The 21,806-nt window shown below is 52.6% G+C and overlaps 6 protein-coding genes across 6 annotated transcripts; 3 read left to right on the forward strand and 3 right to left on the reverse strand.

Annotated features, from left to right (window-relative positions):
• Positions 1 to 18: 18 nt before the first annotated feature.
• On the forward strand, positions 19 to 2,617 carry SMAC4_05727 (uncharacterized protein). The gene is made up of 2 exons (XM_003346142.2): positions 19 to 1,939; positions 2,006 to 2,617. Exons 1-2 carry the CDS (start codon positions 839 to 841, stop codon positions 2,024 to 2,026), a joined length of 1,122 nt encoding a protein of 373 aa, XP_003346190.1. The 5' UTR covers positions 19 to 838; the 3' UTR covers positions 2,027 to 2,617.
• Positions 2,618 to 2,969: 352 nt separating this feature from the next.
• On the reverse strand, positions 2,970 to 4,519 carry SMAC4_05726 (uncharacterized protein). Its single transcript, XM_003346141.2, has 2 exons — positions 3,622 to 4,519; positions 2,970 to 3,482 (listed from the first exon to the last, which is right to left on the reverse strand). The coding sequence occupies exons 1-2, from the start codon at positions 3,791 to 3,793 to the stop codon at positions 3,163 to 3,165; spliced, it is 492 nt and encodes a 163-aa protein (XP_003346189.1). The 5' UTR covers positions 3,794 to 4,519; the 3' UTR covers positions 2,970 to 3,162.
• Positions 4,520 to 4,869: 350 nt separating this feature from the next.
• SMAC4_05725 (uncharacterized protein) lies at positions 4,870 to 8,993 on the reverse strand. The gene is made up of 2 exons (XM_066090334.1): positions 8,471 to 8,993; positions 4,870 to 8,298 (listed from the first exon to the last, which is right to left on the reverse strand). The coding sequence occupies exon 2, from the start codon at positions 8,093 to 8,095 to the stop codon at positions 5,240 to 5,242; it is 2,856 nt and encodes a 951-aa protein (XP_065945611.1). The 5' UTR covers positions 8,096 to 8,298; positions 8,471 to 8,993; the 3' UTR covers positions 4,870 to 5,239.
• Positions 8,994 to 16,163: 7,170 nt separating this feature from the next.
• On the reverse strand, positions 16,164 to 18,196 carry SMAC4_05724 (uncharacterized protein). Its single transcript, XM_003346139.2, has 7 exons — positions 18,068 to 18,196; positions 17,964 to 17,977; positions 17,872 to 17,885; positions 17,782 to 17,808; positions 17,398 to 17,714; positions 16,737 to 17,333; positions 16,164 to 16,672 (listed from the first exon to the last, which is right to left on the reverse strand). The coding sequence occupies exons 1-7, from the start codon at positions 18,094 to 18,096 to the stop codon at positions 16,417 to 16,419; spliced, it is 1,254 nt and encodes a 417-aa protein (XP_003346187.1). The 5' UTR covers positions 18,097 to 18,196; the 3' UTR covers positions 16,164 to 16,416.
• A 232-nt stretch (positions 18,197 to 18,428) lies between these two features.
• SMAC4_05723 (uncharacterized protein) lies at positions 18,429 to 19,568 on the forward strand (the record flags this gene model as incomplete). Its single annotated transcript, XM_003346138.2, has 3 exons — positions 18,429 to 18,648; positions 18,718 to 18,863; positions 18,929 to 19,568. Exons 2-3 carry the CDS (start codon positions 18,841 to 18,843, stop codon positions 19,566 to 19,568), a joined length of 663 nt encoding a protein of 220 aa, XP_003346186.2. The 5' UTR covers positions 18,429 to 18,648; positions 18,718 to 18,840.
• Positions 19,569 to 19,594: 26 nt separating this feature from the next.
• SMAC4_05722 (uncharacterized protein) lies at positions 19,595 to 21,806 on the forward strand. The gene is made up of 2 exons (XM_003346137.2): positions 19,595 to 20,400; positions 20,501 to 21,806. The coding sequence occupies exons 1-2, from the start codon at positions 19,811 to 19,813 to the stop codon at positions 21,270 to 21,272; spliced, it is 1,362 nt and encodes a 453-aa protein (XP_003346185.1). The 5' UTR covers positions 19,595 to 19,810; the 3' UTR covers positions 21,273 to 21,806.

Raw genomic sequence — 21,806 nt, forward strand, 5'->3', positions numbered from 1 at the left:
GGCTGCCCGCTGCCGCTGCCGTCACCAGCTGCGACCCCCCTGTGCCTCCTACCTTGACGGCCTGAGATGGCATTCGCACTGTAGCCTCCAGCTAGAGGGTCACCCCAATCGCTGTCGCTCCTTTGCCCAGCAAGTCCCTGGCACGCTTGACTTGGTGTTGGAGAAGTTGCAGGCCAGTGGAGTGCTTCGTGACGGGATCGACGTCGTTGCTGCCACTTCTCACTTTCCCTTCCACGGTTGCGCAAAGAGTGTCGCCAGTTGCCTGCCACGATTGCCAGTCGCGACTGAGACCACGAAGGTGCCCAAAATGCTGCTGGAGTGACAGAAAGCTAGCGGGCAGGAATTGGTACCGTTTCAGAATTACATTGACCCATGTCAGCAAGCCATTGGAGTTCTCTCTGACGCGACGCTGCACTAAACCCCTTTTCCCCATTTCTGGCCATTCGCACTTCAGGCCTTGTCTTCATTCCAGAAGCCCGTTTTCCCCCATCCCCTAAACTCCCCCATCCCGCTCGGTTGCCAATGCCCCTGGCCGCCCCTCGACCACGACTCAACTGAGTGGCCGACAAAAAGTGTCCAAGACAACACTGACCGACGCTGGCTCTGATATTCTTAAGTCCGCGGCAGACGAATATATACCCGCGCAGCTCTCGTTTGCGTACGAAGCTAGGAGAAAGAGCGCTTCAAATAGTGCTATAGCGTTGTCATTTATCTCCACCACCGAAGATACTACAACCACAACCGAGAAGCCAACCACGGACGACGGGAACGCGCGAACCTTCGAACCCCGACGACTATATGATTACTTCCCTTCTTTGATATATCTTCCACACATCCCATGGCGCGTCCATTGGGGCCGGTTCGTCTTAGAAGGACGAGCCCTGGCACGATCATTGTCGGCCTCTGCCTCGTCCTCGTCATCCTCTACCTTTTAGTATCCCCCTCCGCTCCCGACTTCTCTGCCGCTCGCAAGGCCACAGCGGCGCTGCATCCTCTTTCCCCGCCGACATCACCTTTCCGAAAGTCAAGCGCTGTTGGGGGCAAGTCGGGCCCTCCACCAGTAACGCGCTACAACCTCAACAATGTCACCATCACAAACGACCCCGTCGCCAACCGCGAGAATGTCCTCGTCCTTACGCCCATGGCCCGCTTCTATCAGGGATACTGGGATAACTTGCTGAAGCTCTCGTATCCCCATGAGCTCATCACGTTGGGCTTTATTCTGCCCAAGACTAAGGAGGGCAACGCGGCCACCATTGAGCTCCAGAAGCAGATCGCAAAGATCCAGAAGCATGGCCTAGAGAAGGAAAGGTTCAAGAGCATCATCATCCTACGACAAGACTTCGACCCGCCCATCCCCTCCCAGGATGAGAGCGAGCGTCACAAGATGGCAAACCAGAAGGCGCGACGGGCTTCCATGGCCAAGGCCCGCAACTCGCTTCTCTTCACGACCCTTGGACCCGACACATCGTGGGTGCTGTGGTTGGACGCCGACATCATCGAGACACCCCCCACTCTCATCCAGGATCTCGCCAGCCACAGCAAGCCCCTCACGGTGCCCAACTGCTTCCAGCGGTTCTACAACGACGAGAAGAAGGCTATGGACGAGCGGCCATACGACTTCAACAACTGGCAGGACAGCCCCACCGCGCAGGAGCTATCTTCCAAGATGGGCAAGGACGATATTCTTCTCGAAGGCTACGCCGAAATGGCAACCTACCGCGCTCTGATGGCTTACATGTACGAGGCGGGTGCGGATATCCACACTGAAGTGCCTTTGGATGGTGTAGGAGGAACGGCGTTGCTGGTGAAGGCGGAGGTGCACCGTGACGGAGCCATGTTCCCCGCGTTCCCCTTCTACCACTTGATTGAGACGGAAGGCTTCGCCAAGATGGCCAAAAGACTAGGTTGGCAAGCAACTGGTTTGCCCAATTACAAGGTATGTGTTCTGTGTGCTGTGCGCCATGTCAAAGTGGGAAACGTCGCACTAACGGTGAATCATCAGGTTTATCACTACAACGAGTGAAACATTGGCCGTTATTGAGTCTGATAACGCGTATCCTAAGCCGCCACTTGACGATGACAGCATCTGTCACAGAGCCTTCGAAGACGGCTACTATTCCTCGTCCTTCCTCGACGCTCCCACATCTAATAGCAGGAGCCTGGTAGCCAATAGCAGGGGCTTCCTGCTTTGGAGAGGGAGGCAGTGTTCTATATCACATCCCCAAGTCGGGAAGCATAAAAGCTTCGGCAGTCTTTTAATTTGTTGATGAGTGTTTGGTGTCCGGTCAGGTTGTGGGAAGCGAAAAGCATACGGCAGAAGGGCGCGAGACGAATAGACGTCTGGTGTACGATGCGCCAGACGCGAGCTTGTGTGATGAGTTGTTCGCTCGCTGTCGAAACAAAAGCGAATTTGCCTATTTCAAAAGCTCTTTAGAGACCAGAGCAAAGAATCATGTAAAAACTTTATTTGGTCCAGTTTTGAAGACATACAGCGACGATTTCTCACGATATATACTAGACCATTGGCGAGGGCATATGGGGAACTCTTGAAGGTCATCTTTCTTGAAGTAATAGCATAATAAAAAGTAAGGGGTTTGGCGTTAAGAGGTACTGCACAAGCGTCCAGCTGTTGTGCTACAACGCGATGAAACAACATGAACCGTTAGCTCCGCCTCGACTTGGTCTCTGCATCATCATACAAGCGGTTTATCTGTGACGAGCATCATGTCCATTTACCAGTGATACTTAAGCGTATATATCACAGGAAGGATCCATATCAAGCCCACAAACCTTGACTTTGGATTCTCGTCTTCGGAGATCCGCTACAACGGCTACATGAAGGGTTGGAAACATGCTGTCCAATTGGTATCTTGTAATTGGTGTCCCAAACACACGCATCATCGCTCTTCAAAGATGTATCAAAGGCCTATGACCATAACCGGTTAGGTTCCTATCCAAAAAAAAAAAAAAAAAAAAAAAAAAAAAAAAAAAGAGTTACCAAACGTTATCATTCCATCCAGTCCCTCTCAATGCATAACAAATCATCCCATGTCTTTCCGCCGTCCCTCCTCCTTTCAACCCAACTCTCCGTCCACATCCTAACCCATCATCCTACATCGATCCCCATATCGCCGCCCTCTAACCAACCCATTTACCCATCTACGGCCCCTCATACCTCTCCTCCTCAACCCACAACTCCACCAGTCCCCTAGCAGCAACATGATCCCCCTGCCTTATCAGCGCCGCAACATCCACATTCAACGGGGAATCAATGCCCGGACAGCTCAGCAACAAGCGAATAGCCCTCACGCACTCCAAGACGCTGTAGGCGGGCGTCCACGCTTCCTTTAGCAAATCCAGGCAGATCTCCCCCGTCTGTAAAGCAACGTTGGCGTGCACGATGGGGGTAATGAATTTTATTGAGGGAGGGTGCAAGGGGTAGGTAGGTGGGAGGGTGATGTGGAGGAGCCAGCGGCCGTCTGTTGGAAGTTTGGAACACTTTGTGATTAGTAAAAAGATAATTAAGAGGAGAAAAAAATCAAAAAAATTCAGAGGAGGGACAGAGAGGGAAGGGGATAATAGAGGGAGGAAATAAGGAAGGAAAAAAGGTATACATACCATCATAACCACAACCAACCCCCTTCCCGTTTATCACGGCCTCCCAAACCAACAGCTCATCGTCGTTGATGGGCCCTAGCCGCTCGACTCCCTTCTCTTCTTTGGACTCGACGTTGTTCCAGGTCGTAAGCTCTTTGATTAGGCGCTTGGCTGCGCTGCGGTTGGAACCCATTTTGTATGTATGTATGTATGTATGTATGTACGTGTGTGTGTGTGTGTGTGTGTGTGTATGTTTCTCTGTACCTTTATGGTAATAATGGTTTGTTTTAATCCGGTCGTGTGTGCTTGTTCCTTTCCCTACAGAGCTGATCTGTCCGCTGTTGTAAGTCCCTCGACTACTCGAATCGTATTATTCAAGAGCAAGACAGATAGATGCGAACAGAAATACGTAGTCAAGCTGGTCGGTGGCTGGCAGGATGGTTTGGTATATTCAGTTGCGTCAGGGCCGGTACCGGTACCGGTGCAGGTCGTCCGTTCGGTACAACAGTGTGCAAGTAGTCTCATAGAACTGTGGAAAAAGCAGCGTATGGAAGCCCAGTAGAAGGAATACGCGGGAGCCCTTTCGGAATAAGTTCACCCGTCGTCGTTGCGAGCCGTGTCGTGAAGCCGATTGTTCTCGCGCTTGTGTGTATGGTAGTCGTCGGCTGTCGCCAAGTCGGTATAGCTATGTCCGTGCCCAGCGCAAGTTTCGGTGTACGGCCCTCGATAAATCGATCGGTAATCGGTGCGCGAACCGTGGTCAGCTCGTACTAGTTTGATCTCGTAAAATGGCGTATCGTCGGTCGCGCAGGGCTCAGATGTCGTTTGTTGATGTCTCGTTCGGTACCTTTGATGTTCGGTGTTGTTGATGTAGCCGAGGCGTTCAACGTGCCGTGCCCACCGAGGTGCTGCCAGTGCGGCTGATAGCGGTACCCCTGACACGGCCCGGGGTTCGACTACATGTGCCGAGCGAAGACCTTCAGCGCGCATCGGCGTTTCCGGCGGCTGCACCTACCGCTACGTGGCTCTGTGAGTGTGGATTCCTAGTGGATAAAGCCCGTTGGCGGCGTCACTTGTGGTGCGCTGAAACCCAAGGACCCTTTGAGTTCGTTGAAGCCGAGGTTGAGGTGATGTTCTGTTCTTCGGACGATAATATCGCCCCATCAACATGGGATTGACAAAAGCACGCAGAAGGGACACATAACCGTTGAAGGCGCATTGTAGCATAGCTCGAATTGCCCAATAATTTGTATTGCATTTGAAGCTCACCAGGTCAAAACCTTCCACCCTAAGTCGATCGTAGACATTTGCAATGATATGTCCATAGAATCACAAAAAAATTGTCATCGTCCACCTTTGAATCATATGTCCCTTGACCACATCATTCCTCGACAAATAAACGTCTCGTCCCCTAAACAAATTTCTGGTTGTGACCGAGATTGCTGCTGCTGCCTCCCTTGGTCTCGTGTTATCTTGTCCTTCGTGCTATCGTCAAAAAGAAAGAGAACGCCCTATCCGTCAAGTTGAAAAGCCCCCTGATAAATCTCATCTAGATCCCCAAAATCCCTTATTTAGCGCCACATGAAAACAGAAGAGCCTTGACACCCATGCTCCTAGCTAGTTTCGCCTGAAAACATCGTTAAGCCTCGCTATTCTCCTTGGATTTCCAGAACTGCACAAACCGGCCGAGCCGCTTTGTCTTGCTGGGTTTGACTTTCTTCTCCGATCCGTCATCATTCGCCGAAACTTCCATTGAGAGCTTGCTGCGCTCACCGTGCGAGCTACTAACAAGACGGCTGAGGCTAGCAAGACTCGATCGCCTTCGACCAAAGGCAGAGGCACTGAACGAGGCAGGCCTAGGCAGCGTGTTGGAGGATAGCTGCCTAGCCTGGGGGTTTTGTGCAAAGAAGCTCTCACGAGTCATCGACGAGTCGCCGCTGGTCAATGATGGGACATCGTCCACCGAGATTCGTACCTCCGGTCCAGGTTCGCCCATGAGCAGTGATTGGAAATTGTCCTCGGTGATGGATGAAGGCGCTGTCGAGATGCGATGAGCATCGTAGGACAAGGGAGACCTGGGAGATGGGAAGGCCGACGACGGGGTCATCGAGTGAGGGCTGACCGGCGCGCATGACGCAGCAGCAGGCAAGGTCAAAGGACTGCAGTCAACTGCAGCAAGGTCCTTGGGACGGAAGGTCTGCCTGGGAGAAGGAGTCGCAGACCCCGAAAAGCTGTGTCTAGCCTGTAGCTCGTTCTGATATCCACTAAAGCTAGGACGGGGAGAATCAGTGACGGATGTCTCTTGCTGAAGCGCATCCTGAGACTGGCTGGCCAGAGACCCTGTATGAATTGAAGACTTCACAGAGGCGTTGCCATCCTCGTCGGTGTTTACTCCTGAAGGTAGAGCAACGGATACGGTTGCCATGTCCCGCTGCTCGTCAGCAGTGGGCTTCGCGACATCCTTACCCTTTGCGGAAGCCTTCAACTCTTCGAAGGTTTCGGCCAGAGGGGTCTCCATAACAGGGGTTGACTGTCCAGTAGACTTGGGTGACTCGTCCTCATCTTCCTCTTCGTCCTCCTCGAACACGTCGGCCATGGTAGAGCTGCTACCGAACCGGGGGAACCCAAACCGGCCACCTTCAAAAGGTACCAGTTCGGGTGCACTCTCAGCACGTCTGTGATAGTGCATTCCAGGACCGGTGAAGCCCCTCAGACCCGCAGCGCTGTGCAACTGTTTCTTAACGGTACCGCCTGCTCTCTGCGCGGCCTCCCATTCCGGGTTGCGAGGGAGAGGCGTATTGAATGGTCCCAATGCCGCGTCCAAATCGATCATTTGGTATGAAGTCTCTTCGTCAGGAAGGGATGCTGGCTTGTATGAATCCCAGTCCTTCGCAGTGGGGTCGATTTCCTCAGTCACCAGAACTGTAGGCATAACCGCCTCTGGCTCGACGACCATATCAGCTGGCTCGTTCACACTATAGGAACGTCGAGAGGTAGGAGTAGGTGTCCGCCTCAGGCCCTTGCCATTTCGCGATTTTTTGCTTTGCTTCCGAGACAGAATGGACCCGGCCCAGGTCTTGACCTTCTTCTTTTTCTTGCTCCTCTTCTTCGTGAGCGGTTTCATCTCCGTCAGCTCTTCGGGCAGTTCCTGAGGCGGGAGACACGGGGAGCGCTGCGGCGTGGACTTTGCCGATGCCGACAGCTTGGGCGATTCCGAACACCTGGTGGGAGATGAAGCCGAGGTGTCCTTGCCGAAGAAAGACCATTTTTTGGTGGCCTTGGTGGGGCTGGGGGTCGCCGACGTGTAAGCTGAAGGCGGCGGAATCGAACCCAGAAGGGGAATGGAACCACGGCGTCTCGATGAAACTGGTACCTCTTGGACCTGCTCCTGACCTGTTTCGGTACGTTCAAGGACGGCTCCAGCTGTGCTTGGGCGGTCATTGATCTCGGGCGATGAGTTGAAGGCCAAAGGAGTGTTCAAGCCCAGCTCCACGTTTGTGATGGAGATGACTGACGAAATACTACCCGAAACGGAATGGCCGGGACGAGCGGTGATCGTGCTGGAGGTGTCGCTAGAGACAAGCGACACAGGTCTCGGGATGTATTCGAGAGTATCAGAGAATCCAACCCTTGTACGAACGACCGGCTTCGGTGGTTCCTGGACTTCTGTGGTAGATACTGGCTCCTCAGCGGGTGGTGTCGAGACCTCGGGCTCTAGAGCAAGGGTTTCCGGAACTTCGGAAACATCAATTGCTGTTGTTGTCGTCTCAGTCTGCGACTTCTCATCACTGGCCAGCGGGAGTTCCTTGGGAGGATCGACCGTCGCTGGGCTTGCTGGGGGGCTGTCCTTCTTGACCTCTCTAGCAGTAGGGGGGAGGATGATGGAAGACAAGTCGTGGCTTGAGATTGCCGCAGATCTGCGATGAGCATGGCCTCTGCGGCCCGCAGACTTCTTTGGTTGCAACAAGGGAGAAGCCAAGCCACTTTCTGACTTGGTAGGACTAGAACCCAAGTTGACCGTAATCGAATCCCCACCACGAATGCTGCCTCCTACAAACTCGCTACCTCCCCTGCGATGACCATGGCCTCCGGGCCGAGTTGGAATTGCCCTTGGCGAAGAAGGGGCCGATGGAGGAAGAGTAGGGCTGAGAAACGAGCTCTCGGTGAGCGCTGCTGCAGGTAAGGGGTTCCCTGGGTTGAATGAGAAGGCGGGAAGGACCGGAAGCGCAGGTGATCTGGACACAGGCTTCTCGATATCAGCACCAAGAGAAAAGCTCGGGAGCTGTGGCTCGATAGCGGAGTGCGGGCGTCTTCCAGTCGCGCGGGAGTACGAGGGCGCTGAAGAAGCCGGTTTGGCAGGGAAGACGAAGGGCGGATTCGGCAGCGGAATTTGAGATCGGGGAGTCTTGTTGGTAATATCGGAAGCGGTGGTTGAATGATCGAAAGCATTGGTAGTCGATCCGACCATCATGTCGGGACCCATCATGGCCGCCATGTTTCTTTTCCAAGCCGCACCGCGGCACCACAAACAACGAAGACTTAGTTGAAGGTAAGCGACATTAATTGCCGGCGGAAACGGGGCTTGCTAGCACGTCGACGCAATTGCGGTTGGCGAAGGCGAAGGCAAAAGTAGTGGTGAGGTCGGGAAGGTCGGGACGATTAAAGGATTACAAGGCGATGGATTGCGAACCTGAGACTCTAGAGCAGGAAATGTCAGCGACGAGGGTGTAATACAGCTTGGCTACCATATGCCTAGTGTAGTGAATGACTGCGGATTGGACAATTGACCGCTGGACAAGTAAAGGTGATTCACGAAGCAGTCATGGAAGCATTCATGACGCAAGGTTGATCGCGAAAGACAGAAACGTACCAATAGTCAAGTCAGATCAGAGACGAGCAACCAAAGACGAGAAGAGAAAAGGCAGGGCAACAAAGAATTAGAGAGTTTCGACGCGAAGCAAAAGTGACGCTGGCGACGATAACTTGAAAGATTTTGGTTAAAGGAGTGGACGGTCAAGCCAGCGCAAATCGGTCAAGATCTGCTGCTGGAATTGAACCAAAGAGGAAGGGTGGTGTCGACGACAAGTGACGACGGTGAGATGGTGAAGAGGGAGAATGGGGTGGTGGAAAGAGTGAGGAAATGGAAAGGTGAAGATGCAGTGGGAGCGGACGGTCCATGGACGGGAGGGTGAGCGGAACGAACACAACAGAAAAACCACAAAGTGGGACCCTCTTGTGCACACCAGCCAACGGGAGCCGCGCATCTGCGCCTCCAGGTCCTGGCCGCTGCTGGTGTTCAGTGTGTCCTCCAGCGTGGGTGTGCCTCCAGTGGCAGTCACCCTCCAGTGCGCCTGCAACTCAGTCCCAACCTAGGGAAAGGTGTGGACCGCCGGCGCACTGTGCTGCACTGGAGCTAGAGTGCAGTGGGTGTGGGTTCCTTTTTCCTCTCCCCTGGCCGAGCGTGCCAATGCGGTGCCAGTGTGCCGTCGTGTGCCTGGCGCACCTGGCTCCAGGCTCGTCCGCTGGGCATCCACTCCTGCACAACTTACCAAAACCAGCATAAACCAGGGGTAATGGGATTTGCGGTGGATTTCCAAGTGGGTCTGCAGCAGCCAGTCAGGCCAGCGCTACGACACCCATCGGTATCCGCAAACGGGGACATCTTTAAAGAAGGGCGGGTGCGCTGGTTTCCATCTTTCTAGAAGAAGAAAAAGAAGAACTGAAGACGAACAAGATATTCCAAGAGGTGATGAGCAGTCGACATGAGTGGTTGAGCTTAAGCATTCAATGCCAGCTCCCCAACGAAAAAGAGATTGGGCTTATGGTTCGCATCTCAAAAACCACCACTTCTCAGGGCAGGTACGGTAAAGTACCTACCTAGGTATTGTCTACCACTCCTTCCCAAGTACACTAGAGATGGTTTAGTCCAGCCTTGGAAGGAGAAGCCCAAAGTCTGACATCGGATTTCAAGAGAGGCCATGTACGGATATGCCATGGGGGACAAAGTTTAAAAATGAGCCTCTCTGTGCGCGGCGGTTGATGCTGGCACGGAGTACGGACGGGAACCAGGAGCTGGGACTCGCATCAAAGACAACCAAGGACATCCATATCGCCAGAGATTCAAGAAGCGGAAAAGGGAAATTTGACCTTGGGAGACACATCCTCCACCGCCTTCTCTGAGAAACCTCATGCAACAGTTGCTGTGTACCACGCCTACGCATACCTACGTACCGCTCAGTCGCGAGCGGGAGTCCGTGGTTGTGTTGCGTTGGAGCATTCTAAAGGCACAGCATCACGGCAGCACGACAGCACCTCACACGCATGTGGGCTATATTCACGAACCTGTATCCAGAGTGACGAGCAGCTCAGAAATCAGGGTAGGAGCAGGTCGGACATGGTCACGGGAGCAGCAAAAAAAGTGACAAATTTCTTGATTTTGGACTTCAAAGTTGAGAATCTGCCCCAGGAACTTCATTCCATCCCGGTGCCCAAGACCAAGACCAGGACCAGGACGAAGCCTCAAACACCAAGCAGTGAGCCATGGCACAACAGTCTTATATACAGCTCTAGTCATCCTCTCACACTGGAAGAGTTCAGATATTCCAGACTTCATGTCGCATGTCGCCTCCCAACTTGGCAAAATCTTTTAAAGTAGTGGTGGTGGTGGTGGGCAACAAGGTTCTCCATACTCTCAGAGTCCGCCAGTTGCACAGCGTCCTGGGCGAACGCCTTCCCACTATCGGTATCATCGCCATAGCAAGCCCGAGCCGGTCTCCGACTCATGTTGAGCTTCCCACTTCTTTCTCGTCATCTGTTTCCCCAGCTTGTTTCCCGTATACGCCGGTTTTACACATCATCGGCACCCAAAATGCCCACCATGCAGGTGGTAGAAAGCGTGGGGAATTAGGAACGTCCTGAATCTCGTTACCAATTCGGCATCCCCCCCCCTTGTCAACCGACGTCCTCTGTCCATCTTGTTTTTTCTCGGCTATGGTTCAGGATGGACACGGTTATTTCGCTATTCCTCTCCGCAAAACCCACCATCACCTGTGGCAGCTACTTGTCCAATGTCCACGGTCCAGCACACCGAAAAGCCTCCAGCCAGCCAAGTGAGCGGGCTTTGTACATAGGTCAGGTATGATGTGGAAGATATCCTGGTACCTGGCCAAGTACGCGCCAGCCTGTGCCTCCCTTGCTGTCGTTGCTAGGTACCCCCTTACCAATTAAAATGGCGCTCTGTGATGCTGTTCATCTGAAATTTAACCCTGCCTTCCCTATGCGGACGAGGTTACTTGGAGAGCCTGGGATGTTGAAAGTCATTTCACCCCTTGGCAACTTACTGTCCCTCCCTGGCTTTGAAGTTGTCTTGCCCTGTCTTTTGGGTACCCGCTGGCTGACGCTGGGATTGTGCTGATGAACCGTATTTCTGAAGAGGTATAACAATCTTGGTGGGAATAACGGTGTACACGTGTAGCACCTGTTTAACTGGAGGTATGTGGGGGATCACCCTCCCTACCTCTCGTCTACCGAAGACGAATTCCGGCCGGTGCTCGGCGGTGCTCTCACTGCATGATGAACGGGGTTCGTTGTTCTCTGAATCAAATCTGTCGGTATTTCTACAAAGTCTATTGAGTGATAACTATATGCCGACCGACTTTACCCAGCATCCCCGATGAAGAGGAGTACGGGGTACAATCAAGGATGGGGTTACGGGGTACATGACCAGGAATTACAGGGGGGGCGGTGAGGGACGGGGAATGTCATACGGTCACCTTCGACTTGCACGCTCTCCAAACATTCCTTTTTGTTGCTACAAGTTGCTGTTGTAGTTGGCACATCTATTCGTTTGCAATTCCTAAAATAAACAATGTGTGCCAGATTGGGAAATGGCTCGCTTAGTCTTTCTTTCGCCAGGAGTTGCGTGTGGCTTATTCTTCTCGTTAGGTGAGATTCGTTCTGTTTGCTCATCTCAGTGACTAAATATTCTAGAGCCACACACTCGGGCATCCTGAACAGGAACGGACGACGCTTTTGGTCAGCGGGCTGATCACCTCAGCTATAAGGCGGGGCAATGTTTCAATACGGAACTCGTTCGCCTTTCAAGTGTGGCAGCGGCGGATATGATGCGGGATGTGTGTGTTTGGTGTTGCATCAGACACTGCTCCGTTATCAATTCGTTCGTTCGTTCGTCTCGAGGAGAAAGGAAACTGCTGATTCCAGACACCATCTTTGGTATCATCACCACCACCACCACTTGACGATGAACCGCGCACACACTTACATGTACATTGCATACGCATGATATACGCACATGCCGCTATAATTCAGCGTTATCAGAACGCCACTGCTTTAGCAATCGGTTACATTCAGCCGTTATCAGAAAAAGTTGCGATATCAGGCACCTTCGGAAGAGGACTGTGAGAATGTGAAAAGAGACTTGTCGAGGCCGCTGACTCCTCACTTCAATCATGTTCTATCTACGCGGCCCACGCCACCACCCTCGTGTAGAACAACCTCTAAAAGCCGCCTTCCTCGTCTGTCTAGGTTGAAATTTTGCCAAGATGTCGTGAATGAGGTTCATCGGTGGTCGGAGTCTCGTCGTCGACGAGATCTAGATAGTCCCTGAATCCTGCAGCAACATCAGCACCCACACAACAGGCACAAGCACAAGCACAAGCATCTTGCTCCGAACCGGGCCCTGGCGTCCTGCCAAGCATATTTGATGCCATGCCATGCAACCACTGGCGCTAAACACTCGCATTAGCTTCAACGAGTCCACTGACCACTCTGAGCTCGAAGCGCCCACCACACTTCGCAAAAGGGCACGGACAACTGTGCATGACGCCACAGAGGCCCTGAAGCCATTCAGCCGACGAGACGCAGGGCACTGGAAAGTGAGCAATGAGACCAGCCAGCGGGTTCTTTTGTTTCTTCTGTGAGGGGAAGATGACAGTGGAAAAAGTGATAACGTCTTTCCGCTCCCTTTATTCGGTTTGTGGCGGTTGTCCAGACTCTCCAGACCGCCCTCTCAGAGGCGTGAGGCGTGGTTCTTCTCCACAATCGTCTTTCCATTTTCAGACAGGGCAACCAACCGTTCCTGGCGTCGTGGTTTTCTCATCGTGAAGCCCAAAAATTTGTCCATTGGGGACTGTCATGGCTTCACTGAAATGGCTCGACCGACCATTGAAAAACAGTGCCTTCTCGATGGGGACGAATGCATGTCAAAAAGCCGCTACTGCAAGCACTAGAGCGGCGCTGATGCTACCCCGTACTGTACACTACTGCAGGAAGGCAACCGCTGTTGATCGGTTTGATTGATTGATGGATCACGGATCGATCTCCGTCGCCGTGCCATTCTGCGCGCGCGGGGGGGTCCCGTCTTTTCTTTTCTCCTCTTTCCATCTTCGAAGTCGGCCGACCTTTTGCCATCAATCCCGTTGCCGTCTCCTCCTAGCCAGTCATTCATCGCTCGACTCAGGAACACTCACTCTGGCAGAGTCCGAAACAGCAATATGTTGAACTATGGACGATAGTCGATACGAACTGTACCATCTCCGCCTCGGCCCTTTCGGGCGGAAAGCTTGAACTTTAACCACCACCACAAGTAAACGCATGCCGACGGTTGTTATGCAAGCACTATAATATCCGGCACTTCAGCCAATCGAGTGATGTAAAGAGAGATTTTGTGTCAGACATCAAGAGATCAGAGGACCGAGACCAGATCGCCTTGGCACTGCAATCGCACCGTCAAGAGACGGGTGACGGGATGCCTCGTCTGTTCGTGAAAAAAGGCATTAGCAACACTTTATTCTAGTGTAGGTTGAGAACAGGGAAGGGGCGAATGAGCGCTTCCCCAACATGGCACCCAAAAGTCTTCCGAGAGAAAAGGAAGAAAGAGGCAAACGCTTTTTCATGTCCAACTCAACAACTAGGTAGGAGCCGTTCATCTCAAAATATCCTGATCTCAGGTAAAGGAAAGGAAATCGAGGGTCGTCCAAGTAAGTACACGTGTAGCGGAAGGAATGGGGACAATTCACAGGCCTGGGGGGAAAAAAAGCAAAAGAATTTGGCCGAAAAAGAATGAGTCCAGGTCCCCCTCCGATTCAAGGTCTCAAACACGGCCCGGCCGGCCTATCATCGTCGACCCGTGTTTCCCCCATGGGGCATGCGGGGGAAAACATGTTCAAACCATTACAGGAGGGCACTACGACGCTGCTTTAACGAACCGAATATTGTACGGTAAGACTGAGGATGGACATTTGCGGAGGCGAAAGTAACGAGAGTGGGAGGGAGGACAATGACTGGCTCACGACTTGAATGAAGCAGCCAGTCAGGCTGGGAGGACTCAAGAACAAAGTGTGGTGTATAAGTTCTTGTGATGCTGATCACCGCAATGGTTCGTGAAAGTTCGGTTCTCCAATGACTTCACTAGAACTCTTGTAGAGCATCCCGACTTGAAGGTTTTCGACCAGAAGGAGTGAGGGAGGGAACTAAGAGCAACGGGACAGCAAAGTGGGGGGTCCTTTCTTAATCCTCGTCTGCAGTTTCGAACAAAATTCCAATATCAACCCGCGGTAATACTATAGAGCTACTTTGCCTAGCTACGTATGTTTCAAAGACCTTCAGCGGCAACCCTACTCTCCCTTCGCTTGAAGTTATCATCACACCGGTCGGTATCATTCAACCACGGGGTTTCATCCCATGGGTTGGGATCAGTGAACTCATGCACGAAATAACACGAGCCAACAAAGACCTACAGTACATCGTCTATTAAAGTTAGGTATCAAACTTCCCGTGAAAGGAAACTCTACGCGATCCCGTTCTTCTGATCCCCCCGAATCTCGCATGTTGCGTATCGTCGCTCGCTTCGGTAGTGTAGTGGTGGCCGATTTTATAGTGTACGATTGGTCCATAGGTACATTCCTGGCTACCAGTACCTAGCTTTCAACCTACTACGTACTCTAAATACCGTACTTTATCAACTGTACACCATAGCGCCTTGCGTGATCCTGCGCGTCCACACATACGATACGATGTTTGTGAACAGCCCAGTGAGTGAGAGCTACATTTTCTCGCTTTCGAGATCCTGCCTCTCTCTCATCGATCGAAACTGTGCTGTGCCTCCTTCTTTCCGTGAACAAGGAGCAGCCTTGATCAAAGCTGCCAAAAGGACCAAAAAAACAAAAAAGTGGGGGCCTCGAAGGCGTCCGTCGTCCGTCCTTGTCTATTTTTTACACGTGTACTTCCAGGGAAGCGCTGTTTGTCGTGTTCTTTTTTATACGCGGAAACTAAAACCAACACGGCGTTGGGGAGACTGCGGAAGAAGGGGAGGCAAACTAACTTCGAGAGTACGATGTAACAGCCAATTATGGTGAGCTTCTCCCTTTTTTTAACTTTTTTTTTAACTGGGTTTTTTTTTTTTTTTTTTTTTTTTTTTTTTTTTTTTTTTTTTTTCCTAAATTGGGTAAGATTGGAGACGGTGGTTTTCATCAACGTTCTTGGTGATTTGATATGACAAGTTCGGGGTGACCTGAATCCTCGTCCACAATATCAACAACGAGCAAGAGAGAGAGCGAACAATACCCCTGAACAGTACAAACCACATATATAGCAACTTGGTTTCAGGGAAACACATCTCTTTGGGACGCGTCCAGGAACCGAGCCAAGTTAATTGTGGCTGTGCCAAACCTTCCTCACGACTTACAGTACACATCTCCTGCTGGTGTGGTGTTGTGCACAGAACGAACCACAAGCGAATTCTGGCTTTAACCCATTTCGAACAACTTCCAGTTCCAGGGCCGGAACTCTTGATCCTTGCCGGTTCCTTGTTCACTTCTGCTTCTGAAACGATGAAACATTTCCCCGGATTTTACTGTGTGTTGAACTCTTCCTTTTTCTCTTCCACAGTGTACGTATTTCATCACTCGCCTCGTCGCGTCTGTTTTAGTTGAATGTCCAAGGCTGAAGGCTGACAATGACGACAGTCCCAATCTTGTTCAATCTCCCAATCACTCGGAAACACACAACATTGGTTGGTTGATTGGTTGGTTGGTTGGTTCATGATTCATTCAGCGGTTCTGTGTTTCTGTTTGGGTGGTTGTTGGGGGAATGGGTCCCCTGTTGCTCTCTTTGCCTATTTTAGCCATGTCCGCCGAAACGTAAACGCCCTTCTCCGCAGGGCAGGGCGCGGAGATGAGATGTGGACATAGCAGTTGACTTGCCCTTGGCGTCGCAAAAAGGAAGAGCCTCGAAATGGGTCAACAAAAGCGGAGAAAGCTTATTACCGATGCTCCGATCGATCTTCAGTGCTTGAGTCAGAAAGACGGATGATGCGGAGGAGGCCTCATTGCTTTATGTGAAGTGAGGCTATCATCGGGTGCAAGTATCGACCACTGTAGGGAAACTGTACAGGTTCGAAGGCCAGACGAGACGAACATGGTTCCCTTTCCTCGTGGGTTGCAAGCAACGGAGTTCGGCACTGGAAAACACGCTTGTGAGGCGTCTACGTTACCATCACCAGATGGAAACTCGTCCTTGTGTGGACTGTTGGTGACGCCATGCAGCAGGGATGGGGTGTTTATATTTCGAGCCGTCTGTCTATATGTACCATATATTTTTATGCCCCAAGGCAATCCTCCACTCTTTTAAGCGCCTATTCCTTCTATAATTGCTTCTTATTCAAGAAGCGGTTGCGAATATGGCTAGCTTTATGTGCCGAGTGAGGCTGGCCGTCTGCCCGGGGCGACGTGCGCAAAGAAACCTCTCATCGTCCCTTTCACCGTTTTATAATCTTTTTTCCGACATGGTTGTCGACGTTCAAGACTGGGTGAGGGGCTTGCCATCCTTTATCTTCTGGAGACCGTACTTCTTGAGGCGGATGGCGTTAATCTCGATGAAACCGGTGGTGTCCATGGGGGAGAAGCCCTCGAGGGAGTCCATGGAGGCATCAGCCTCGGAGTAGAGGTTGGAGGCATCGGACTTGCGGCCGAGGACATAGGCAGCGCCCTTGTAGGCCATCATGCGGACCTCACCAGTAACGTTCTGCTGGGAGAAGATGATGGAGTTCTCGACGCTGTAAGGGATGCTGGTTAATCATTGCTCGTCTATCTTCCAAGTTCGGGTGGAAAGCAACTTACAACTCGCGCTCAGGGCTGAAGTACATGCCGTTGTACAGCTGGCGAGCCCAAGAGATGGTGACGAACTGATCACGGAGCTCACGGACCTTGGAGTCCATAACAAGACCCTCAAGATCAAGATGAGCAAGGCGAGCAATGGTGAGACCGGGGGTATCGTAGCAGCCACGGGACTTGAGACCGATGAAACGGTTCTCAACGATATCGACACGGCCGACACCGTGGTCGTGGCCGATCTTGTTGAGGAGCTTGAAGAGCTCAACGGAGCCAGTGGTCTCCTTGCCATCAACGATGACCTTGACGGGGATACCCTTCTCGAAGTGGATGGTGAACTCCTGGGGAGTGTTGGGGGCGTCCTGGGGGTCAACGGTGCGGGTCCAGAGCTCCTTGGGGGGAGTGTGGTCGGGGTCCTCAAGGATACCGGCCTCGTAGGAGCAGTGGACGAGGTTGTCATCCATGGACCAGGGGGCCTTGGGGGTCGAGGAGACGGGAATGTTCTTGTCGGCGGCGTACTTGAGGAGATCCTGACGGCCCTGGAAGCGGGCGCAGAACTCGGGAAGTCTCCAGGGAGCAATGACCTTGATCTCGGGGTTGCAGGCCCTGTGGTGCCGTGTCAGTGTTTAAACGGCTTCGAACGGCGCTGGAGAGGAGGGGATTTGCTTACTTGAAGGCAAGCTCGAAGCGGACCTGGTCGTTGCCCTTGCCAGTGCAGCCGTGGGAGACAAACTCGCAGTTATACTCCTCGGCAACGCGGACCTGGGCACGGGCAATGATGGGGCGGGCAAGGGAGGTACCAAGGAGGTAACGGTCCTCATAGATGGCATTGCACTGGATGGCACGGAAGACGATTTGGTCAACGAACTCCTGCTGGAGGTCGAGGATCACCATCTCCTCAGCACCGAGCTTCTTGGCCTTGGCGCGGACCTCATCCCAGTTCTCCTCCTGGCCGACATTGGCGAGGAAGCAGACGACGGTGTAGCCCTATAATAGTCACTTGGGTCAATACCACAGCTCGGAGGGGGGGCGCGAGGGAGTTGGTTGTCTCTACCTGCTCAATCAACCAGCAAAGGATGGTCTGTAGCAACAAATGTCAGTCAATGCGGTCTATCGGATGAAAGGGAAGCTCAGAGGGACTGACGGAGGTATCAAGACCTGTGTACAGTGATCAATTGGTAAGCAATTGCGTTCATGGCAGGCGGATCTCCAAGGTGTACAGCTCCAGGATCGTACCTCCGGAATAGGCGCTATCGACGGGAAGAGTGTCAGTCAGGCATCCGAGCTCCAGAATAGCTTGTTTCACAAGTGGAATCATAAATTGGGGGATGTTGACTTACAGACAGACGCGACCCTTGGACTCGGACATTTTGGCGGATTGGTGCTTGCGGAGAATGGCTACTCGACAGATACAGTTCCTGGACGTGACCGTGTAAGAGAGACAGAGGCGACATCGGGCAGCGGCTCGAGGCTTTTTACGATTTTTCCCACAGCGTCAAACAGCCGATTGAGTCACTTTATCTTATCACTGCGGGGCAGACCCTCAGACTCTCAGCCGACCATCAACATGAGACCACATGGAAGCAAGGGTGACGAGGGTCCGCCCCGCAGTTTTAGAGCCTGCTTTACCCGTCCGGCGATATGGTTGCGATAACGGGCGAGACGGGGTCTGATAAGCAATTCTGCCGGCCAAAATTTCTGCGAGAATGCGACCGCATTGGCTGACCGCCTTTAGTTCTTCTGCAGCCTTTGGTGTCGCCGTCCCATCGCTCTGCAGTGATCCAACCAACCCAGCCATTACACGAATTGTTGGTCAACTTTCAACTATTCGCAACCATGTCTTCTACTACCACAACAACACAAACAACGTCTCAGGTGGAGACCAAGGTGACTTCCAAGCTCCTTGGCATGAGGGTCAATGGTAAGCTCTGCCCGTCGCCTTCTACCATCGTCGGGTTGAATGAAAGTGCTAATCGCCATCCTCCTACAGGAAAGCAATGGAAGCAGCCCAAGAAGGCCTTCCGTCCCGGCTCCGGCTTGACCTCGTTCGAGAAGCGCGCAAAGGATAGGCAGTTGATGGCGGCCGTCAAGGCTAAGGAGAAGGAGCTTAAGGATGAGAAGGAGGCGGAGCGCAAGGTTAGTTGGAAAGACGATGCGGAAGGCGAGATGCCAGAGGCTGACCTATCAATCCACACACGCAGAGACGCATCCAAGCCCTCAAGGAGAAGCGGGAGAGAAAGGAGGAGAAGGAGCGCTACGAGAAGATGGCCGAGAAGATGCACAAGAAGAGGGTGGAGAGGCTCAAGCGCAAGGAGAAGCGCAACAAGCTTATCAACTCCTGAACGAGGAGATCGTGAACGGCACTCAGGAACATGCGGAACACCACGTCTCACTCCTTCCCGCCAGCGATGGGTAACGAACCGAACCACCGGCGTCGCCGTTCCACCAACGCCCGAGAAAGCGAATCCCGAACGCCATTCACAGCGTGACGTCTTCTTGGGCTGGTTCGATGACAGCGGCGTTACTTTATTTGGAGGAGTGTTTTATGATGGCATGGGATTTTTGGAGTTGGAAGTCCGCAGCAGCCACGGAAGGCTGTGGCTTGCCAGGAGAAGCTCAGCGGACAGGACGAATGGATGGGAAACAACTAACCCGGAAAGACGGCGCCTTATAGGAAGGCGTGCCTCGACGACCACTGCGTGTGACAACGACAGCAACATTCTGATACCCCCAAGCAATTTTTACACGGAACATAACCAAAGGCTTTTATCATTACCGATTCACCCACTTGGCATCTTCTGCTTCCATGTGACTTTGTTCTTGACAAACTTTTGGTTGTGATCTTTTCTCTTTGCAGTTCACATGCCCACTGAACCCTTGCACAACGGGCCTGTGCTGGATGTGCCAAGGATCGTGAGGCAGGCTTCAGTGACATTGGTCCCCTGTGCCGCGTCCCCACCGCGATGCAGTCGCAACGTCAGTGGAAGAAGCACTAAGTTCGGGGCGTCGACCTTGCATCCCGGCTTACACCTCCACTTGCCTACCCGTAGAGGTCCTCCAATCTGCCGTTATTACGCATCATTATGCCTCCGAATCACCAGATAAAGCACGATAAAGAAAAGGAAAGCCGCTTGAGTGCCGTCATGTCTCCGGATCCCCCGAATGGAGTCGAAGGGCTTAAACCGGTATCCCACTCTCTACAACGTCCGCGACACCAAATCACCCGCTCCATCAGCGAATTGCCGTCTTCGCTCCATCTGCATCGCCATCGTTCATACCGCGACCGCCTCGGGAAGGAGAAAGAGAAGGACAAGGAAAAGCACAAGGACAAGGAAAAACACAGGGAGAAACACAAGGAGAAGCACAAGGACAAGGAGCGAGAAAAGGGGAAGGACCGCGATGGATTGAATCTGGATATACAGAGTGCAAATCCTTTACTACAATCCACCGCTCGAGGCCGCTTCTCCTTCGAAGGCTTCGGCATGTCGACGCCGAACAACCTGACTCCTAACGCGAGCAGAAGAGCCAGCATTCTCAATGCGAGCCCGTCCGCCGACGACAGCGTCCCTTCGGTAGCTACAGCAGCACTCGCGAACAATACACCAGGAGGCAAGGTCCTGTTGAAGGAAGATGAAATCGCAAAGGAGCGCCAAAAGGCCATTGCACGGGAAAAGTTGGTTAAACACATTCCGGCCCCTCTGCTTGTCCCCTTGGCCTCTTGACGTTATACACCTGATGTTCGCAAGCTAACAATGGACTTCCAACCTATGCAGTGGCCTGAAAAAGACCCTTGAGGATCTCGACCAATTCTCTACCAACACGACCCGCCAACTCGACGATACATACTACTCTGTGCTCGAGAAACTCTGCGTTCTCCAAAGCACCATCCTCGCGCTTAAGGAGGTAGCTGTCGCCTCCCAGGACATGACCTCACAATTCACCACGGAAGCGGACGAGCTCGTGAGCGACGTCAGCTCCCAGCTCGACACCTTCGGCCAGTTTGAGGACCACCAGAAGCGTATTGAGCAACTGCAGGACCGCGTCTACGTCGGCCGCGACCGGATCAAGTCCCTTAGCGAGCGGGTTGATCTGGTCCGCGAGCGGATCGAAAGCTGGGAGCGCGCCGACCATGAGTGGCAGGAGCGCACCCGCAGACGGCTCAAGGCGTTCTGGGTGCTGACTTCGGGTGTCATCTTCCTCGTGCTGTTGATCTTTGTGGGATCGCAGTTTGCGCCAGAAAGTTCGGCGGCTACGGTGTCTACGGTGGAAGGGGCGGTGATGGCCGCCAACAGGATCGCCAATGACTCTCTGAGCTCGCTTAAGAATGCGTCTCTCGGTGGTGCTGGAGAACTGTTGGGGCAGGGGTCGAGGTTGAAAGATGCTGGTGATGAACTACGACAAAAGGGAGACGACGAACAAGACATGGGTTTGCCTCGAGGTTCAGCAAAAGTGGTAGAAGAGGCGCCAAATGGGGAGGCTTCATCAACATGGATGTCTCCAGAAACGGAAACAGCTGATAAACTGAGAGTGTTTGACGAGTTGTAACTGGCTCCTCTTGGTTGGAATTAGGGGCGAACGCGTAAGAATTCCTCGCTTCACTTCAAGCGACATCATGATATCTGGGTTGTTCAAATTCATTCTCAACAGGCACCGCGGCTCTGGCCCGTCTATATGGTCTTGTAGGCTTTTGCCTTCTATTCTCCTCGCCTCTCCTGGGTAGACTTTGCTTCGCTCTTCTGTTGTTTCTTCTTTCGTCGCTCGCGTGGGAGTCGGGACCGCTTGGGTGCTGTCGAGATAATCTCTACCGAAGGCCTGCATGTTATGAATGAGGATGAACATTTCGGTTCCCATTAGAGTACTTCAAGTTAGATCGTCGGTAAACCGGTGATCCTACAGGTAGTCTGTTAGACACTTAGCCTTCTCTAAGATGCTGACTGGTATCCCGGGCACAAGTCTTGAATCGTAACTCAGGTATAGCAGCAAAAATGTCTAGCCAACTATCCGGGGTGGCCCAAGAACATACCTCTATGTCGTTGAGTCCTTTTTCCTCATGTTCATAATGAATCTATACTCCCGGAG

Source organism: Sordaria macrospora, chromosome 1, assembly GCF_033870435.1.
Source record: "Sordaria macrospora chromosome 1, complete sequence".
NCBI classification, from domain to species: domain Eukaryota; kingdom Fungi; phylum Ascomycota; class Sordariomycetes; order Sordariales; family Sordariaceae; genus Sordaria; species Sordaria macrospora.